The following is a 21,974-nucleotide window of genomic DNA, read 5'->3' as shown; positions in this document are numbered from 1 at the left end:
GAAAGAGAAAACTTGAGCAACACTATAAACTAACTAGACTGAACAGGCATCTATAGAAAACTTCTCCTAATGATAGGAGAATATATACATTCTTCTCAGGTACACATGGGACATTCTCTAGCATAGGCTATACACTATCTAAGCCACAAAATAAGTCTCAGAAAATTTAAAAGGACCAAAATAATACAAAGTATGTTCTCTAAGAGCAATGGAATGAAATTAGAAATTAATAACAAAAAAATGAGAAACTCACCATTATGTGGAACTCAAACAACATACTCCTAAATAACCAATGGGTTAAAGAAGTAATCAAAAGGTAAATGAGAAAATACTTTAAGATGAATGAAAATGAAGGCAAAACATACTGAAACTTATGGGATGCAGTAAAAGCAGTGGGTTAGAGGGAAATTTACAGGTGTAAATGCCTATATTGAAAAAGAAGAAAGATCCCATGTCAATAACCTAAACTTACACAAAAGACACTGGAAAGAGAACAGCAAACTAAACCTAAAGCAAGCAGAAGGAAGGAAATAGTAAATATTAAAGTGGAGAAAAGTAAAACATGCAATAGAAAAATAGAGAAAATCAAAAAAATCAAAATTGGTTCTTTGAAAAGATTAATAAAATTGACAAACCTTTAGCTAGATTAACCAAGAAAAGCAAGAGGGAAGACTCAAATTACTAAGAGCAAAAATGAAAATGTGGACATTACTACTGACCTTATAGAAATAAAAAGGACTATAAGAGACACTATGAACAGCTGTATGCCAATAAAACAGATGAAATGAGCAAATTCCTAGAAAGATACAAACTACCAAAACTGACTCAAGAAGAAATAGACAATCTGAAAAAAAAACTATAAAACGTAGACACTGAATTAATAATCAAAAAACTATCAACAACAAAATACCCAGGTACACATGGTTTTACTGCTGATTACTAGAAAACATTTTTAAAAGACTTAATACCAATTCACAAACTCTTCCAAAAAACAGAAGAGAAGGAAACACTTTGGAATCATTCTGTGAGACCAGTATTGCTCTGAGACCAAAACCAAAGACAATACAAGAAAACTACAGACCAATATGCTTAAATGACTCTATGGACACCCTGTAGGAAGAAAGAGGAAAAAATACAAAAACAGTAGAAAACTTTTTTTTTTAGCAATCATTTAGATTTTATACTTTGCGTATGTACATATCTCAAAACTTGTCAAATTATATACTTTAAATACATGTAGCATATTGTATATCAATTATATCTCAATAAAGCTGTTAAAAATAGCTGAAATACAAAAAATTATATTAGAATTTTATCATTGCTGATCCAGAGAAGTAACCACAGCTGTCAAAATTTTAGTTAATGTAACCAATTAATAACTGAGATTTGAGTTGCTTTGGCTAAGGTGAAGTAGGTACTACTTAGCAATAAACTGGTTGACAGGCAAGCAAACAGGAACATCAAGGGATCTGAGATCAAGCTGCTAATTTAGTGTTTAAACTATAGTTTGGAGCTTTAAAATTAAATTTTTTTGCTCCTAACTTATAAATAAAGCTTATTAACTAGGAAAAGTCTTATAATCCAGAAGTGGAAAGGGTTGAAAAAAGGGGTCATTTAGATTAAATTCCAGTTAACTTGGATTGGTTTTCTGTTGGACTGGTCCACAAGCAAAGCAGCATTCCAGGACCCTGCAATCTTTGCCACTCTTATATCCTCTTTCAAAAAATGAATGGGGGGGAAAAGGGAAAGGAAGCCTCATTTGTAGGCATTTCTAGCAGAACCCTGTTTTTCCTCTTCTGTTATTATGCATATGTGATATTGTTTTACTTGAGTTATATTTACCCAAACTCCAAGTCACTTTCTATTTCTAAATTGAGCTACTATGGAAGATGAGTTTATACTTAACCCTTATTAGGGGAAGCTTTAGCAGTACACACTGATAGTTCCCAAAACTTTGGAACCAAACACAGCTCCAATTTATTATTTTTATTTTGTTCTTAAATCCTTCCTGCTGCAGTAAAACTAATTCTGGTCTGAGAGCCTAAAGGTGCTTGTAACTAAAATGTACAGGGCAATTTTAGAAGCATGATTTCACTTGCTAAGATATAATGGTTAAGTCTCTCCATTCAAGAAGCCCAGCCAAACCCTATTCCCCTAATTAGAGCTAAACACTGACACTATGTGACAGCAACATTTACTCACTTACTTGTAAAATTTACGTAATTTTAGAGAAAAAAAAGGATACCTGTGTTTTGAATTCCAGAATATTATTTCCCGGATTAATTCTTCCTAGCAATATCAGATCCTTTATCTGCATACATTTGTTTTTAGGAGTTGTGCTGTATTTTGAAGGATTTTTTATAGTATGTTGACGGCCAGACCCAGAGGAGGAGGAGCTCTGACTATCATTTGCATGTGGAACAGCAAGAGCTGATTTTCTAAGATAAGGTTTCACCTGATGCCCCGTATTACTGCCAAAGACATCAATCCCTTGATGTACCAGGGATTCTGATGTCCCCATATGTGGTTGCTGGGAAGCTGTTTTCCTGTTTCCTTTTTTTGGATCACAATTGGAAAGAGCCTGATCACAAATAACAGTTGATGGATTGGCATCATTGTGGGCAAATACACTTGCAGTTTCTGAAATCTTTAATGTGCCAGTTACTGCTGAAGGACTAAAGGACTCATGCCCTTTGGCTGTAGTATCTGTAAGATCATTTTCTTTTTGTGAATATTCTGCTTGAGCAATAAAAGAAATAGGTTGCGATTGTAATTTAATCTTCTTAGTGCCATCTGAAAGTCTGGATTTTGATAATCTATCTAAGGTACAGTCACTGACACTTTGTTTAGAATTCAGTTCATTTCCAGAAAATTCTTCCCTTCTCACTGTCTTTGAATTTAGACAAGTGTTGGTATTTTGGTTGTCATGCCAGATTTCCCAAGACAACTGTGTTTCCTGCATGCTTCCACAAACAAGGCTGACAGGAGAAACTGAACATGACTGGGGCTGTACTGAATTTTCCAGACTAGTAAACTCTTGGCTGTCCTTTTCATTAGAGATTTCTGAGCTCAATGGCAGCTTCTTGAAACTAAGACCAGACAAAGATGTAACATTCTTATAGTTCTGAATTTTCTGGCTTATTTTTTTCTGTTTTTTTGCTACAAGTAAAAGGCTCTTCTGCCTTGTGGCCAAGTTAGCTAGTTGTTCTCTCAGGACTCCATGCTTAAATGACTCTATGGACACCCTGTAGGAAGAAACAGAAAGAGGAAAAAATATAAAAACAGTAGAAAACTTTTTTTTTAGCAATCATTTAGATTTTATACTTTGTGTCAATTTAATCAGCTCAAAGTACACAAGAGTCTATCTTTGCAATGTATATTCTTTGAGAGGAAACTGTTGCTTTACTTGAGGTAAATAAGTTTGCCTTTTTTTTTTTGCTGTATGCAGGCCTCTCACTGTTGTGGCCTCTCCCGCTGCGGAGCACAGGCTCCAGACACGCAGGCTCAGCGGCCATGGCTCACGGGCCCAGCTGCTCTGCGGCATGTGGGATCTTCCCGGACCGGGGCACGAACCCGTGTCCCCTGCATCGGCAGGCGGACTCTCAACCACTGTGCCACCTGGGAAGCCCAAGTTTGCCTTTTTTAGGTGACAGTGTGGTTATCCACATTTATATTCACATCATTACTTATCAGTTGTGAGTCAGCCCTAAAAGAGAAACAAAACTTGGGTTGTTTATCTAGATACCTAGTAGTCCTTTAGCTAGAAGGTATAAATTGATGGCCAAGGAGCAACACCATTCTTTAAGTTTGGAATTCGCTTACCTGTTTACAGTGAAATGGTGTATCAAGAAGTAAAATTTGGGAGTAAGTTCCACCCAAATTCCCTTAGTTATGGAGGACTGAGATTGTTTTGTGAATAATTATAAGTAAGCTAGACCTGAGAAATGTCAACTCACCAAGTACTTATTGTATTGGGTTGGCCAAAAAGCTCATTTGGGTTTTTCCACAAGATGTTACGGAAAAACCCGAATGAACTTTTTGGCCAACCCAATAATTGTACTTTGAATCTGTAGTGAGGTACTTTGAAGTGACTACCCAGATAAGCATTATCCTGTGTGCCCTCCTTAAACCAAGTCTCTCAGGGTCTTGAAGACTGAATGGGAGGAAACTGACTCATCCACACCTGTCTTTTGGTTATACTCACCTATTCCACACTGATCTTCAGGATATTGGACACTTTGTTTTCAGTAGCTCTCAAACTTTTTGGTTTCAGGACTTTTTTATACTCTTAAAAATTATTGAGGAACGCAAAAGAGCTTTTGTTTATTTGAGTTATATCTATCAATATTTACTGTTTTAGAAAATAAGAAAATTTTAAAACACAAGACTACACAAGTGCACATTCCATTAGCTATTAGAGTGATGATATCATCACATGCCATGTGGCCTCTAGAAAATTCCATTGTACACTTATGAGAAAATGAGAGCAAAAGAGGGCAAATAACATCTTAATGTTATTATAAAAATGGTTTTGACTTCTTAGACCCCTTGAAATGGTCTCAGGGATCCTCAGGGACCATCTTTTTAGAGCAGCTGTTTTAAGAGAAAGCAATAGTATAGATACTTGTCTCTCCTAACACAGTTTAGAGTTGTCGGTACTGAACTCCAAACCAACTGGATGTCAAAGCAAGTAGTAGATGTAAGTGGAAGAAGCATCAAGAAGAAATCAGATTAGCAAATAACTGGTAGTATAAAATGCAAGAAGCTGGATAGATAGAGAAGAAAGAAGAAATTAATATCACATTTAAAACTATGTGAAACAAAGAGTTCAGACAGAAAATACAAATGCTCTTTACATTACAAGATTTTAAGGCTAATAGTAACATTAGTATGAAGACACACATATATAAAGGCATATTATTCAGCCACAAAAAAGAAATAAATCCTGCCATTTGAGACACTGATGGATCTTGAGAGTGCTATGCTAAGCAAAAAAAGTCAGACAGAGAAAGACAAATACTGTATGATCTCACTGATATTTGGAAGCTAAAACAAAAACAAAAAAGGCATAGATACAGAGAACAGATTGGTGGTTGCTGGAGGTGGAGGTGGCAGGTGGGTGAAATGGGTGAAGGTAGTCAAAAGGTATAAATTTCCAGTTATGAAATAAATAAGGCATGGGAGTGTAACATATAGCATGGTGACTATAGTTGATAATACTGTATTACATATTTGAAAGTTGCTAAGAGAGTAGACCTTAAAAGTTCTCATCACAAGAAAAAAGAAAAAAAGAATAGAAAAACTAAAAAAAATAATGCTAAAAACAAGAAAAAATAATATAACAAATTTCTCAAAAAAAAAGGATGATAAAAGGTAAATAATCAATATAATCAGGATAAAACCCTTTAAGGACCCTGAGAGTTTAGAAGTACACAAAACCACAAAATATACATGATTAAACTGCTTAGAAGAACAACATTTGTGATAGCATAAAAGAAAAAATTTTAATGTAAAAAATGTGAGTTTACTAAGGAAAGAAATTTACTTATGGAATTCATGACCAGAAACGCTTTCATAAAATTCATGGCTGTAGACAACTTTTTAAGATAGTAAAATGTCCTTTTCTAAACATTTCAAGTAATAAAGTAGAAAAACATCTTTCTAGGAAGTATAATTCCTCATGGAGGTAATAGATTAGATGACCTCATAAAGTCCTTTTCTGGTCCCAAGCAACATTTGTAATCTTAAGAAATTCTAGGCCTATTGTAGATAAAAATAGATAAATTCTGAAAACTCTAAAGCATTCCTATTTTTTTTTTCACTCACCTGTATTTTTTAGCTAAATCATCCCTTTCTGCCTTCTGTTTGGCAAGCACGTTGTCCATAACCTCCTTTATCTCTAACATCTTATCAGTGTATTGTTCTAGAAACATGGTAATAAAATAAAATGTCAGTTAATTGAGAGATAAATGTTAAATTTGGTCACACAGTACTTAGCCTTACTGTTAATTAAAAAGCCATTATTTCCCTAGGAATTACATCACTCTATGGAAGTACCCTGAAGTGTATAAGTAAGAACATGGTAGCAAGAAGAAGCAGGCCAGACTGAATTCTAATCCTGCTACCCCACTGACTAAGCTTTGTGAACCTGGACAAGTCACTGACCTCTCTGGTCAGCGTCCTTACCTGTGAAATGAGGGTAGTAAAGGAAAATAAATAGGAAGATAAATATTTTGTCTGTTAAAATTATGTACTTTTTAAAATACAAAAGGAATACATTGTCAATGTAAAGAAAATCTGCAAATAATATGAATGTTTACGGAGAAGAGAAGTCAGAGTATCCCATTCAACCACTCCTTCTCCTCAATATTTCACTCCATGAAAGAGATTGCTGTTAATACTTTGGTAGGGGTGTGTGTGTGTGTGTGTGTGTGTGTGTGTGTGTGTGTAAACTTTAAAATATATTTATACATTGTTCTAGACTATATTTGTACTATATATAACTTATATGTACTTAAAAATAAGAGTCACTATCAGTTCTTTTTTTAAATTAATTTATTTTTTATTTTATTTACTTTTGGCTGCGTTGGGTCTTCATTGCTGCACATGGGCTTTCTCTAGTGGCAAGTGGGGGCTACTCTTCCTTGCAGTATGCAGGCTTCTCATTGCGGTGGCTTCTCTTGTTGCAGGGCATGGGCTCTAGGCATGCAGGCTTCAGCAGTTGTGGCATGCAGGCTCAGTAGTTGTGGCTCGTGGGCTCTAGAGCACAGGCTCAGCAGTTGTGGCGCATGGGCTTAGTTGCTCTGTGGCATGTGGGATCTTCATGGACCAGGGCTCGAACCCGTGTCCCCTGCATTGGCAGGAGGATTCTTAACCACTGCACCACCAGGAAAGTCCCACACTGTCAGTTTTTGTTCTTTACACTTAACACTTAGATAGGGCTATATGATATATACAGTCACTTATTGATCTATATAAAATTACTTTTATAATAATTAAATTTTTCCTACTTTCTTCCATTGCTTCCCAAGGCATCATGACCTCCTGTATCACAGATTCACAGGATTTACATGTAAAGTCAGTTATGTCCAAACCCAGATTCCCAAATAGGAAATTTCACTTAGATGAATACATTTTATTTCTTTTAAGCCTACCTGCTATTCATTTCATTTTTGGCTTTGTTTCTTAAGCTTTTTCCTAATTCTTTTAGACCAACGCATATTTTTTTAGATAATTTAACTAGACAAAATCAGTGGTGAAAAATGACATGAAGTTCATAGTTGGAATTTACTCCAGAACCTCCCTCTGCAAATCAGACAAATAAGTATAGAGTCTGTTCCCAGACTAGTTTCTATCTCTCTATTATTATGGCAAGAGATTAGTTTCACGATGTGATGCATATGCTAACAAAGGGGAGAAACTTGTATGATAATTAAGAATTTAGATATAAATTTTTTAGCAGATTTGACACTTTAATAAAAAACATTTACATTATCTATGTCTCCTGTTACATTTGGGTTTTCTAACTGAATTTTAAACCACTGGTATAAATAACATTATCATAGTAACCTAAAAGATTCTATATATTTCTATAAGAATGGATATAAAGATGTTTTACATGTAACTTGATACTATATACTTATTTATCAAAGAGACAAAATTAATCAATGGTATCTTAGAGAAAACCTAGAAATTGCCCTAATATGTGTAAGATTTTAATATGTAATAATAAGGCATTGTAAACAATGAAGATGAGAGGAATTATTCAACAAATAAGACTAGGCAAATGGGGTAGTAATACGGGGGAAAACCCTATTCTATCCTTATACCGTATGTGGCAGAGAAATTTCAGTTGAATTATAGAGTTAAGATGCTTAGGAAAAAAAACATAAAATGTTTAAAATGAACATTTTTTTCTGCCTCAATTCAGTTGAGGCGCTAAAAATATCTGACATCAATGTATATAAAACATCAACATGAAAAATTTACAAAGAAATGTACAAAAAAAATTCATTACTCTTGGATCCCTCAACCAGATCAAAGATACAAAAGATGTCAGAATATGGAGGTGGTGACTTTGTAAAGCTGTTTCTTTAGAGAGCTGTAGCTTAACTGGGTGGGATTCTCTATGCTGAGCAGCAAAAGTGAAAGGCGAGGCCGTTTCTCCCCTTTACCTCAAGCCTAAAGGGGGAGTTTCTCAAAGGACTATTAAGAGTGTAACGACTTTCTATTGTGGTGACAATGGACTCATATCTGACTTCCTCTTTGACCTTGAACATCTAGAGGCTGAGACCCTGAAAAGCAGGGAGCTTCTACAGCAGGGCAAGGAGAAAGTTGCTGCTGTGCTAGGAACTGATTGTCCTTCCTTCTAACAGTGGGTGCAAGGAGCCAGGATCTTGAAGACAGTGTGGAGACAGCCCTGTGGTCCTGCTTATGAGGGTTTGTACCTGAGGGTGACAATCTGTGTAAGGTGGACCCAGGAAAAAAAAAAAAGCTGAGAGGAGACTGAGAGGGCCCCGGGAAAGAAAAATGTGCACTGTCACATTATGGGAGCTATGTAGAAGTTTCAGAACAGCCTCAGAAATTTTGTTTTGAAGAAACTTAGTTTTAAACAACTGCAAAAGAGTGATGGAGCCAACCACAGTCAGGACTTGATCACCAGCCAAGAACGTTAGAGTCCTACTGCCTTACCTCTCCTCCCCTAAAGGGGCAATGAGACCAAAAATAGGGCTCATGAATAGAATAATCATGGTGATAACAGAATCGTGGTTATAACAGAATAAAATTAAGTTACAAAGCCTGGGGGTGGGGAGGGGAGGAAAGTTTCTAATCTTAGAAGCATTAAAAGAAACAGCAAAGAGGCTGATACATTCTACTATACAGAATTTGAGAATTTCTGTATTTAAGCACACACTAACATGTTATGAATAAAAAGACAGTTAAGGGGTGAAAAAAGTATTTGTAGCAGTTATGGCAGAAAAGGGTCAATAACTTGATTATATAAAATGGCTCCAATTTATTAACAAACAGGAACAGTCAGTTCACAAAACAGAAAATAAAACTAGTGAAAAAGTACCACTAATAAAATCAATAAGGCAGATGAAAATACAATGCATATTTATTAAATTAGTAAAAATTTTTTTTCCGTAAAATTATTTAAAATGAAAATACTGATGCTATTAGCAGCATAAAGGCAAACAAACACGAATGTGTGTTGGTGGAAGTACAAATTATTATGTAATACTTTAGGAAATCAGTTTGTCAATATGAACCAATAGATTTAAAAATGTTTATACATTTTTGACCCAATAATTTCAATTATGTTAATTTTTCCTAAGAAGATAATCCTAAATCCAGAAAAAACTATGTGTTGTAGTGTAATAGCAAAAAATTACACAAATCTAAATGTTCAACAAAAAGGGGGAAATTAGGTAAACCATGGAACATTTATTGAACATTTACTATGTAACCACTAAGAATGATAACTATGACAAAAAAGAATGTAAAAACAGCACATCTAGCACACCTACCAAAAAAGATATCCTACATCCAAAGACAAAGAAACCACAATGAGACAGTAGGAGGGGTGCAATCACGATAAAATCAAATCCCATACCCACCAGGTGGGCAACCCACAAACTTTAAAATAATTATACCACAGAAGTTCTCCCAAAGGAGTGAAAGTTCTGAGCCCCACATCAGGCTCCCCAGCCTGGGGGTTTGGCAATGAGAGGAGGAGGCCCCAGAGAATCTGGCTTTGAAGGCCAGCAGGGTTTGATCACAGGAATTCCACAGCACTGCGGGAAACAGAAACTCCACTCTTGGAGGGTGCACACAAGGTCTCATGTGCACCAGGACCCAGGGAAAAAAGCAATGACTTCATTTTAGCCTGGGCCAGACCTACCTGCTAGTATTGGAGGGTCTCCTGCAGAGGTGGGGGGTAGCTGTGCCTCACTGCAGGGACAAAGACACTGGTGGCAGTAGTTCTGGGTAGTACTCATTGGCTTGAGTCCTCCTGGAGGGCACCATTTTCTTACTAAGACCTGGCCCCACCCAACAGCCTATGGGCTCCAGTGCTGGGACACCTTGGGCCAAACAACCAACAGGGCAGGAACACAGCTCCATCCATCAGCAGACAGGCTACTTAAAGTTTCCTGAGCACACAGCTGCTGGCTGAACACACCCCTTGACATGGCCCACCCACCAGAAGGACAACACCCAGCTCCACCCACCAGTGGGCAGGAACCAGTCCCTCCCACCAGGAAGCCTGCACAAGCCTCTTATACAGCCTCATCCACTGGGGGGGCAGAACAGAAGAAGCAAAAAGAACTATAACCCTGCAGACTGCAGAATGGAAACAGCAATCTCAGAAAGTTAGACAAAATGAGATAGCAAAGGAATATGTCCCAGATGAAGGAACAAGATAAAACACCAGAAGAACAACTAAGTGAAGTGGAAATGGGCAATCCATCTGAAAAAGAATTCAGAGTAATGATAGTAAAGATGATACAAGACTTTGAAAAAATAACATAGACACGGATTGAGAAGATACAAGAAATGTTTAACAAAGACCTAGAAGAATTAAAGAACAAACAAACAGAGGTGAAAAGTACAATAACTGAAATAAAAAATACACTAGAAGGAATCAATAGCAGAATAACTGAGGCAGAAGAACGGATAAGTGAGCTGGAAGCCAGATGGTGGAAATCATTGCTGCAGAACAGAATAAAGGAAAAAGAATGAAAAGAAATGAGGACAGCCTAAGAGACCTCTGGGACAACACTAAATGCACCAACATTCACATTACAGGGGTCTCAGAAGGAGAAGAGAGAGAGGAAGGACCTGAGAAAATATTTAAAGAGATAATAGCTGAAAACTTCCCTAACATGGGAAAGGAAATAGTCACCCAAGTCCAGGAAGCACAGATAGTCCCAGACAGGATAAACCCAAGGAGAAACATGGTGAGACACGTAGTAATCAAACTGACAAAAATTAAAAACAAAGACAAAATATTAAAAGCTACAAGGGAAAAACAACAAATAACGTACAAGGGAAATCCCATAAAGTTATCAGCTGCTTTCTCAGCAGAAACCCTGCAGGCCAGAAGGGAGTGGCACAAAATACTTAAAGTGATAAAAGGAAAGAAACTACAACCAAGAATACTCTATCCAGCAAGGCTCTCATTCAGATTTGACTGAGAAATCAAAAGCTTTACAGACAAGCAAAAGCTAAGAGAATTCAGCACCATCATACCAGCTTTGCAACAAATGCTGAAGGAACTTCTCTAGGTGGAAAAGAAAAGGACACAACTAGAAATGAGAAAATGATGAATGGAAAAGCTCACCAGTAAAGGCAAACATATAGTAAAGGTAGGAAATCATCCACACACAAATACGATATCAAAACCAGCAATCATGAGAAGAGGAGAGTACAAATTTAGGGTACTGGAAATGCATTTGAAATAAAAAAAATAGCATTTAAAACAATCTTGTGTATATATATATATATATATATATATATATATATATATATATATAGACTGCTATATTAAAACGTCATGGTAACCACAAACCAAAAATCTACAATAGGTACACACACACAAGAGAAAAAGAAATCCAAACACAACACTAAAGTTAATCATCAAATCACAAAAGAAGAGAACAAAAGAGTAAGGGAGGAAAAAAGACCTAGAAAACCAAATCTGAAACAATGAATAAAATGGCAATAGGAACATACATGTTGATAATTATCTTAAATGAAAACGGATTAAATGGCCCAACCAAAAGACATAAACTGGCTGAGTGGATACAAAAACAAGACCCATATATATGCTGTCTACAAGAGATGCACTTCAGGTCCAGGGACATACAGACTGAAAGTGAGGGGATGAAAAAACGTATTCCATGCAAACGGAAATCAAACGAAAGCTGGAGTAGCAATACTCATATCAGACAAAATAGACTTTAAAATAAAGATTGTCACAAGAGACAAAAAAGGACACTACATAATGATCAAGGGATCAATCCAAGAAGAAGATATAACAATTGTAAATATATATGTACCCAACATAGAAGCACCTCAATATATAAGGCAAATACTAACAGCCATAAAAGGAGCAACTGACAATTACACAATAATAGTGGGGGACTTTAACACTCCACTTTCATCAATGAACAGATCATCCAGACAGAAAATCAGTAAGAAAACACAGGCCTTAGATGACGCATTAGATCAGATGGACTTATTTGATATTTATGGAGCATTCCATCCAAAAGCAGCAGAATATGCATTCTTCTCAAGCGCACATGGAACATTCTCCAGGATTGATCACATGCTGGGCCACAAAGCGAGCCTCGGTAAACTTAAGAAATTGGAAATCCTGGGCTTCCTTGGTGGTGCAGTGGTTGGGAGTCCGCCTGCCGATGCAGGGGACACGGGTTCGTGCCCCGGTCCGGGAAGATCCCACATGCCGTGGAGCGGCTGGGCCCGTTAGCCATGGCCGCTGAGCCTGCGCGTCCGGAGCCTGTGCTCCGCAACGGGAGAGGCCCCAGCAGTGAGAGGCCCACGTACCAAAAAAAAAAAAAAAGAAAGAAATTGGAAATCCTATCAAGCATCTTTTCTGACCACAACACTATGAGATTAGAAATCAACTACAAGAAAAAAACTGTAAAAAACACAAACATGTGGAAGCTAAACAATATACTACTAAACAACCAATGGATCACTGAAGAAATCAAAGAGGAAATAAAAAATTACCTAGAGACAAATGAAAACAAAAGCACGATGATCCAAAACCTATGGGACACAGCAAAAGCAGTTCTAAGAGGGAAGTTTATAGCAATACAATCTTACCTCAGGAAACAAGAAAAATCTCAAATAAACAACCTAGGCTTACACCTAAAGCAACCAGGGAAAGAAGAACAAACAAAACTCAAAGTTAGTAGAAGGAAAGAAATCATAAAGATCTGAGCAGAAATAAATGAAATAGACATGAAGAAAACAATAGAAAAGATCAATGAAACTAAAAAGTTCTTTAAAAAGATAAACAAAACTGATAAACCTTTAGCTGGACTGATCAAGAAAAAAAGGGAGAGGGCTCAAATCAATAAATTAGAAATATAAAAGGAGAAGTTACGATGGACACCCCAGAGATACAAAGGATCACAAAAGACTACTACAATAAACTATATGCCAATAAAATGGACAACCTAGAAGAAATGGACAAATTCTTAGAAAGGTACAATATCCCAAGACAACCAGGAAGAAACAGAAAATATGAACAGACAAATCACAAGTACTGAAATTGAAATTGTGATTTAAAAGCTCCCAACAAACAAAAGTCCAGGACCAGATGGCTTCAAAGGCAAATTCTATCAAACATTTAGAGAAGAGTTAACACCCACCCTTCTGAAACTATTCCAAAAAATTGCAGAAGAATGAACACTCCCAAACTCATTCTGTGAGGACACTATCACCCTGATACCAAAACCAGACAAAGATACCACAAAAAGAAAGAAAATTGCTGGCCAATATCACTGATGAACATAGATGTAAAAATCCTCAACAAAATACTAGCAAATTGAATCCAACAATACATTAAAAGGATCATACACCATGATCAAGTGAGATTTGTCCCAAGGATGCAAGGATTTTAAAATAACCAAAAATCAATCAGTGTGATACAACACCACATCAACAAATTGAAGAATAAAAACCATATCATCATCTCAGCAGATGCAGAAAAAGCTGGACAAAATTCAACACCCATTTATGATAAAAGCTCTCCAGAAAGTGGGCAGAGAGGGAACATTCCTCAACATAATAAAGACCATATATGACAAACCTACAGCTAGCACCATACTCAATGGGGAAAAGCTGAAAGCATTTCCTCTAAGATCGGGAACAAGACAAGGATGTCCACTCTCATCACTTTTATTCAACATAGTACTGGAAGTCCTAGCCACAGCAATCAAAGAAGAAAAAGAAATAAAAAGAATCCAAATTGGAAAAGAAGTAAAACTGTCACTGTCTGCAGATGACATGATACTACACAACATTTCTATACACGAACAATGAAAGATCAGAAAGAGAAATTAAAGAAACAATCCCATTTACCATCACATCAAAAAGAATAAAATACCTAGGAATAACCTACCTAAGGAGGCAAAAGACCTGTACTCTGAAAACTGTAAGACGCTGATGAAAGAAATCAAAGATGACACAAACAGATGGAAAGATATACCATGTTCTTGGATTGGAAGAATCAGTATTGTCAAAATGACTATACAACCCAAGGCAATCTACAGATTCAATGAAATCCCTATCAAATTACCAATGGCATTTTTCACAGAACTAGAACAATGGAGACACAAAAGACCCCGAATAGCCAAACTGACCTTGAGAAAGAAAAATGGAGCTGGAGGAATCAGGCTCCCTGACTTCAGACTATACTACAAATCTACGCTCATCAAAACAGTATGATACTGGTACAAAAATAGAAATATAGATCAATGGAAAAAGACAGAAAGCCCAGAAATAAACCCACACTCCTATGGTCAATTAATCTAAGACAAAGGAGGCAAGACTATACAGTAGAGAAAAGACAGTCTCTTCAATAAATGGTTCTGGGAAAACTGGACAGCTACATGTTAAAAAATGAAATTAGAACATTCTTTAACACCATAAAGATAAAATAACTCAAAATGGATTAAAGACCTAAATGTAAGACTCGATACTATAAAACTCTTAGAGGAAAACACAGGCAGAACACTCTTTGATATAAATCGCAGCATTATCTTTTTAGATCCATCTCCTAGAGTAATGGAAATAAAAACAAACAAATGGAACCTAATTAAATTCAAAAGTTTCTGCACAGCAAAGGAAACCATAAACAAAACAAAAACTCACAGAATGGGAGAAAATATTTGCGAATGATGTGACTGAAAAGGGATTAATCTTCAAAATTTACAAACAGCTCATGAGGCTCTATATCAAAAAATAACCCAATCAAAAAGTGGGCAGAATAACTAAATAAAAAGAACATTTCTCCAAAGTATATATACAGATGGCCAAGAGGCTCATGAAAAGAGCTGGTCAATATTGCTAATTATTAGAGAAATGCAAATCACATCTACAATGAGACATCACCTCACACCAGTCAGAATGGCCATCACCAGAAAGTGTACAAACAATAAATGCTGGAGAGGGTGTGGAGAAAAGAGAACCCTCCTCCACTGTTGGTGGGAATGTAAATTGGTGCAGCCACTAAGGAGAACAGTACTAAGGTTCCTTAAAAAACTAAAAATAGAGCTACCGTATGATCCAGCAATCCCACTCATGGGCATATATCCAGAGAAAACCATGGTTCAAAGGGATACACGCAACCCAATATTCACTGCAGTGCTGTGTACAACAGCCAAGACATGGCAGCAACCTAAATGTCTGACAGATGAATGATAAAGAAGATGTGGTACATATATACAATGGAATATTACTCAGCCATTAAAAAGAATGAAATAATGCTGCCATTTGCAGCAATGTGGATGGACCTGGAGATTATCATACTAAGTGAAGTTAGACAGAGAAAGACAAATATCATATGATATCGCTTATATGTGGAATCTAAAAAAAATGATACAAATGAACTTATTTACAATACAGAAAAAGACTCACAGACTTATAGAACAAACTTATGGTTACCAGTGGGAGAGGGTTGGGGAGAGGGATACACTGGGAGTTTGGGATTGACATATACACACTGCTGTATTTAAAACAGATAACCAACAAGGACCTACTCTATAGCACAGGTAACTCTGCTCAGTATTCTGTAATAGCCTAAATGGGAAAGGAACTTGAAAAAGAATAGATATGTGTATATGTATAACTGAATCACTATGCTATGTATCTGAAACTAACACAACATTGTTAATCAACTATACTCCAATATGAAATAAAAATTTAAAAAATAATAAAGTAGCATATGGGAGAAAAAATTAAATATAGACCATCCATTGTTTAATTAATACTATCTAATACATTATTTCTCACACATCTAATATATTATTTCTGGTAATGCCTTAAATGTTTGAAATTTTGTGAGTTTCAACTGTAAAATTTAGATGTTTCAGTAAATTAATGCCAAAAAAGAAGAAAAAAGGTTATAAATCAAGGATCTTCCCAAGCTGTCTGATTTTATCTCAAAGGGTACTTTTATCTTATGAGCAGAATGTGGGAAATTTCATGCAGGATAAAAGAAGCAAACAAACAAGTCTTCAAATAAATCCTACTCAGGACAAATAATAATTTGGCTTATGGCTTAGTAATTATTATCAAATTGCAACACGACAAACATGGAATGTATAGTCAAGTCACAAATGATTCAGAACTGGTTCCCTCTGACATGTAGTTTTTCTAGTGCATTTGAAGATGTGTAATTATATTTTTAAAAATTCTTCCTAATGAAACACTAGTAGCATAACCATTTTATAAAGAGAAACTTGCCCTAAATACTTCTATGAGAAGATACTTAGTCTACTCAACAACTTAGAATTAATTTGAGGATTTATTATCACTTTTAAAAAATGATTTCATTTTATATTATTTTACTTTGGTTTCAAGGGATATCATACTCCTGCAAACAGTGAAGTCCAAAATTAAGGTACTGACAGTACTGTACTCCCTCTGAAGCCTCTAGGGGAGGAAACTTCCTTGCCTCTTCTAGTCTCTGGTGGCTCCAGGCATTCCTTGGCTTGTGGTTGCATCACTCCAGTCTCTGCCTCCATCTTCACACGGCCTTCTCCTTCTCTGTCTCTCTCTTGTGTGTCTCTTATATGGACACTTGTCATTGGATTTAGAGCCCATTTGGAAAATCCAAGATAAATCTCATTTCAAGATCTCTAATTATATCTGTAAAGACTCTCCCCCCTGCAAAAAAAGTCACATTCACAGATTCTGGGGCTTAGAATGTGGACATATTTTGGAGGGAGGGCACCTTCAACCCCACTGCACTCCTATTTTGAATTCTACCAAAAGTTAATTTGGCCTGTTCTTGAACTTTATAAAAATGGAATCATACTTATACCCCACCCCCCAAAAAAGAAGATGAGATAGCAATACCTTGGATGAATGAAATAATCAGACTTGAGTATGAGTATATATTTACCTGCATCTTCAGGGGTTCTTATTTCAAATGCTAACAAATTTTCTTGTTTTTCTTCTAAATCTTGTAGAATGGCACTGATGGTCTGACGCTATCAGATAAAATATTAAAAACTTCATTACAAGAAGGTAGATGTTTTTCTCTGATATGCAACTGACAAATGCACAGTAAAAGTGCTAAAGAAAGTGCCACTAAAAATGCTCATTTCCCTTTATGTTCCAAATGTACTCAGGCTTTGTTTAAACTTAATTGTATATATATTACATATTTGGGGAAAAATTAAACTTAAATATATCTTGATTTATGTAGCAGATCTGCTCCAGGAAAACAGAATGTAAGAGTAGCAAGTATACAAAGAATCACAATTTCTCAATGACTTCTGTTATAGGTATAGGAGAAAAAGAACAACTCAGCACATAATATTTAAAGACAATATATATGCAACAAGTTCACTTTAAGGTTTTATGACTATCATTGTACACTATTGAAATTTCACACAGTCTTACAAATACTAAACACTCTCAAAAACTCGCAAAGGGGATTTAAAACCATCTCTTTATATACTTGTCAGTATTAATATTCCTGACTCAAATGCCTTCTGTGTATTCTGCCCAGAACTTTCTCTTTCTTATCAGAGATGGAATTGTGGAGTGGACTCTGGAACTGGACTGCCTGGGTTTGAATTCTGGCTTCATCTCTTCCTAGCTGGGTGACTACAGAAAGTTAATTATCCTCTCTCTCCTTGTCTGAACTGAGTAACACATATAAAATGTTTAGGACAGTGTCAGCACAAAGTAAAAGTTCAATAAATATTGTTTATTATTATATTAAACCAATCTCACACACAAACCCCCTGACTAATCTAATCCATACTGATTTCTTCTTTCTCAGAATTACTTAAGAATTTTAGTACTACAGAAATAATGTATAATGTTTTATATATTATATTTCCTCCATCAAAACAATGAGATCTTGTAGGCAGGAGCATGGCTTTCATACTGTACAGGTTTCCACACTGCTGGATATACAGTCGTTGCTCAATAAATGACAACTGATGGACTGACTCGTACTATGTATCCTTTAATACATTCTCAAAACACATTCAGTTTTAAAAGATGTATGTCCTCAAAGCCTTGTGAAGTACATTGCTCTCAAGTTTTACTTTGGTGCCCACAAGGGATATGGAAAATGCACATAATAAAACCATCCAGCTATGTGGAAAAGCAAACTAAAGGTCTAAATTTGTGACCAGACTAAGCCTCTACCTACAGGTTGGGATAAAGAAAACATCTTTTGGTGCTGACTTCCCCTTCTGTTTTGTCTCATATTGTAGATGCACTCAGTCTTGTCCACCACGGGCCATAACTTTTCACTCCATACCAGCTCCACATTTTACCATGGAGGGCCCAGTAAAACTCCCTCCAAGATCCCCCTTCTTAGTCTTTCATTACTATTTGTTTATCTTACCAAAAACAAAAAACAAGAAAAACCACTCCTAACCTAGGATCTGTCTTTGGAATAAGCAACTTATAGACAGCTTACACTCTACTTACTGTAAAGCTTCACTAAGATTTTATTCCAGATTTACAACTTTTACTATGGCAGGATCATCTTTGCCTCTGACATCTCTTTTATAATTCTGAATATTAAAAATAAAACATAGTGGTTAAGAGCACAGGCTCTGGAGTCAGATTGCCTAGAGTTTAATTCTGCCATTGCTACTTAATAGAAATGTAATTCTGGATTGTTACTTACCCTCTCTTACTTTATCTTCCTTATCTGTAATGAGGAAGGTAATGATATTAATAGAAACTACCTAGAAGAATTATTATAAGGACTAAATGAGTTAATATAAAGCACTTAGAGGAGAGCTTACCATATAATAAATACTCGGTGAATGCAAACTATTATCATTATTATTTTTTATTACTTCTGTACTCATTCTATATGGAGGTAGAGAAGGAGGCTGCCTACACATGCTGTGATCTGAAGGTGTTAGAAGGTAGCACCAAACTAAAATCATCTCATTTCCTTTGCACCTGGCCATAGAGTCGCCCCCCCTCCCATCCTCAATTTGGTTTGGAAATTTCAACATTCAAAAACAATTTTACATTTACAAAAGACAAACCCTTGATGATTTTAATGTCTGCATATTTAAGTTTTTTTTCTTTTTTTTAAAGTTGGTTTTCATTAAACTCCTATATCTCCACTATATTCCTCTGTGGCTCCGCATCTAAAATGATATACATTATTCCTGAAGCAAATACCCATATAGTTAATAAAAATAGTGTGATTTTTCCATAATGTTTTAATCTTTACATGAAAATATACCTTAAATATACTAATGGTCAATATGGTGAACTGAGCTGATACAGAAGGACTCCAGTCTACTCCAAACAGTTGGAAAAACACATTAGACAAAACATAATGAACTTTAACCACCTGTCCCCAGCTAAGATTGGAAAAAGAAAGAGAAATAAAATGAAGTTAGTAGCAGCCCATGAGGGATCTGGAACAAACATACATATTAGGGATTAGGGTCCTACAAAGGAACAGAAGATAAGGCCTCAGGGCCACATGAAGAAGGAGTTAGAATGGAGTCCCCTCATAAAGCTAGTGACCTTAAGTGGGTGTCCTTTAGCTTAAATAAGGATTAGAAAAAATTCTACTTGTCACCCACCCAAGGCTTTGGGTAGAAAATCAGTGATCAAAGGCTATTGCCCAGAATATAGTGCAGAGAGTTAAAGAGATGGAAAATATGAAAAAGACATATGGAGACTGGTCTAACAGCCATCTAAATATGAGTTCCAAAAAAGGAGATACTGAGAATGGGAGAGAAGTAATATTCAAAGATATGAGGGCTGAGAGTTTCCAATATACAAATGAGAAATGTGTCTTCAGATTAAAGGAGCATATCTAGTCCTTAGAATAATTAATTAAAAACACGTCCACATTTAGACATAACCTAGTGAAACTGCAGAATATAAAAGAAAAATCTTAAAAACTGTAAGCTTAAAAGACATTACCTACAAGGGAATGACAATTAGATTGACAATTAACTTTTCATTCATTACAAGAGATACCAGGAACAATGTAAAATATTTTTTAAATGCTGAGGCAAATACAATTTAGTTTGAATACCATTCAAAATATTTAAGGTATAAAATAGTTCATTAATCATAGTTTAGGTTCAATGAATAATATTTTCCCCTCTACACTAACAAAAAATATGTAAGGGAAATCTAATCAACATACATAGTCTTATTCAAAATATTTCATTGAGGATGCTACTTTGCTTAAGAAGTTAGTGTCTAGTAAGCTGTATGTTTTAATCAAACTAAGAATATCCATCTTATATTATTAATATATGTACGACTACTATGGGGTTTTTTTTTCCAAAATATGTTTACATGAGGGATTTCACATATAGCAAACACTATCACTATAAACCATGTGGGATCCACGTTGGTTAAACCAGGTTTCTTTTCTCTTCTCTGTCTGGGTTCCAGGGTCTTTTCTACCTAGTATGTATCTTAGATACTTTTCGGAAGTGGGTGGGTGAAGACACGCTATGACAGTGGCACTGTCTGTCGGATAAGAAGTAGCCAAGGGCTTCCCTGGTGGCGCAGTGCTTGAGAGTCCGCCTGCCGATGCAGGAGACGCGGGTTCATGCCCCGTTTCGGGAGGATCCCACATGCCGCGGAGCGGCTAGGCCCGTGAGCCATGGCCGCTGGGCCTGCGCGTCCGGAGCCTGTGCTCCGCAAATGGGAGAGGCCACGACAGTGAGAGGCCCGCATAACGCAAGAAAAAAAAAAAAAAAAAAAAAAAAAAAGAAAGAAAAAGAAGTAGCCAAAAAACGCAATCTAGGTGTAAAGGATAGCGGCTAAACTATAATTCTGTGTTCAATGCAGATAATGGAGAGTTAACTATATACCATATTTTCTTGGTTCATTCTGTTCAATTATGCTGTATTATTTTCTTATGACAAAAAACATTTTCAACCTGTATGTCCTTAAAATGAAAAGAGTGCTGCCAACAGCCAATGGCTGGCTGGCCCAAAGAATGGCATGTTCTAGGCTGAAGAACAAAAGGATTTCAACTTCACTCACCATGGCGAGGTTTTCTTTTGTTTTTTCTTGGTGTGAAATAGAATGTGTATCAACGGTTTTGCAGTCATCACAAAAACACTGTTTATGTCTTTTTGCCTGGATAGCAGGAATTTTTACTTTAAAACATAAAGTTAGAAAATATAAGAATGTGTAAAAATTTAGCATCATTTTATCAATTGTAATGGTGACAGGAATGGGAAGGATAAAGTAAGTCTATAATTACTATGATATCTTAATGCTGGTCAGCACCTCATTATTTATTATCAATTGACTACAGCTAACATTTGCTGAATACTTTTCACATGCTGGACATCGAACTCTTTTCCTGAATCATCTTATTTAATCTTCATATGAGCCCATGAGGTAGGTAATTAATTACATCTATTTTACAGAAGAGGAACGTGAAGCTTAGAGGGATTCAAGAAGTTGCCTAAAGTTACAGAGCTAGTACTGAAACCAGATCTGACTTCAAGTCCATGCTCTTAAATACTATGACTATAATTCACTGTCTCCGTAAAATTCTCTCTGAACCTTCTCACATTTTGGATTCTCTTTCTCCATATATGGGTACCCTATACCCCTCATTCTGCTGGGGAACCTGATGAAGGAAAGGTATATACAAGAAACAACAGAAAAGTGGGAATAGATAGAGCACTTTTTAACAAGAGTGCCCAATAACTCCAAATATGGCTTTGAAGAGGGAAAGA

The 21,974-nt window shown here is 36.1% G+C and overlaps 1 protein-coding gene across 1 annotated transcript in view; it reads right to left on the bottom strand.

Moving 5' to 3' along the window:
- ANKRD31 (ankyrin repeat domain 31) overlaps positions 1–21,974 on the bottom strand; it is a 133,397-nt gene that overhangs the window by 28,764 nt on the left and 82,659 nt on the right. Inside the window, 4 exon segments of the mRNA XM_007461615.1 lie at positions 2,246–3,245; positions 5,827–5,923; positions 17,162–17,249; positions 21,268–21,383. Of these exon segments, the coding sequence (XP_007461677.1) occupies positions 2,246–3,245; positions 5,827–5,923; positions 17,162–17,249; positions 21,268–21,383 (1,301 nt within the window).

Source organism: Lipotes vexillifer, unplaced genomic scaffold (assembly GCF_000442215.2).
Source record: "Lipotes vexillifer unplaced genomic scaffold, Lipotes_vexillifer_v1.1 scaffold779, whole genome shotgun sequence".
NCBI lineage: Eukaryota > Metazoa > Chordata > Mammalia > Artiodactyla > Lipotidae > Lipotes > Lipotes vexillifer.
The sequence above is the reverse complement of the archived record's forward strand: the minus strand, read 5'-3'. Positions and strand labels throughout refer to the sequence as shown.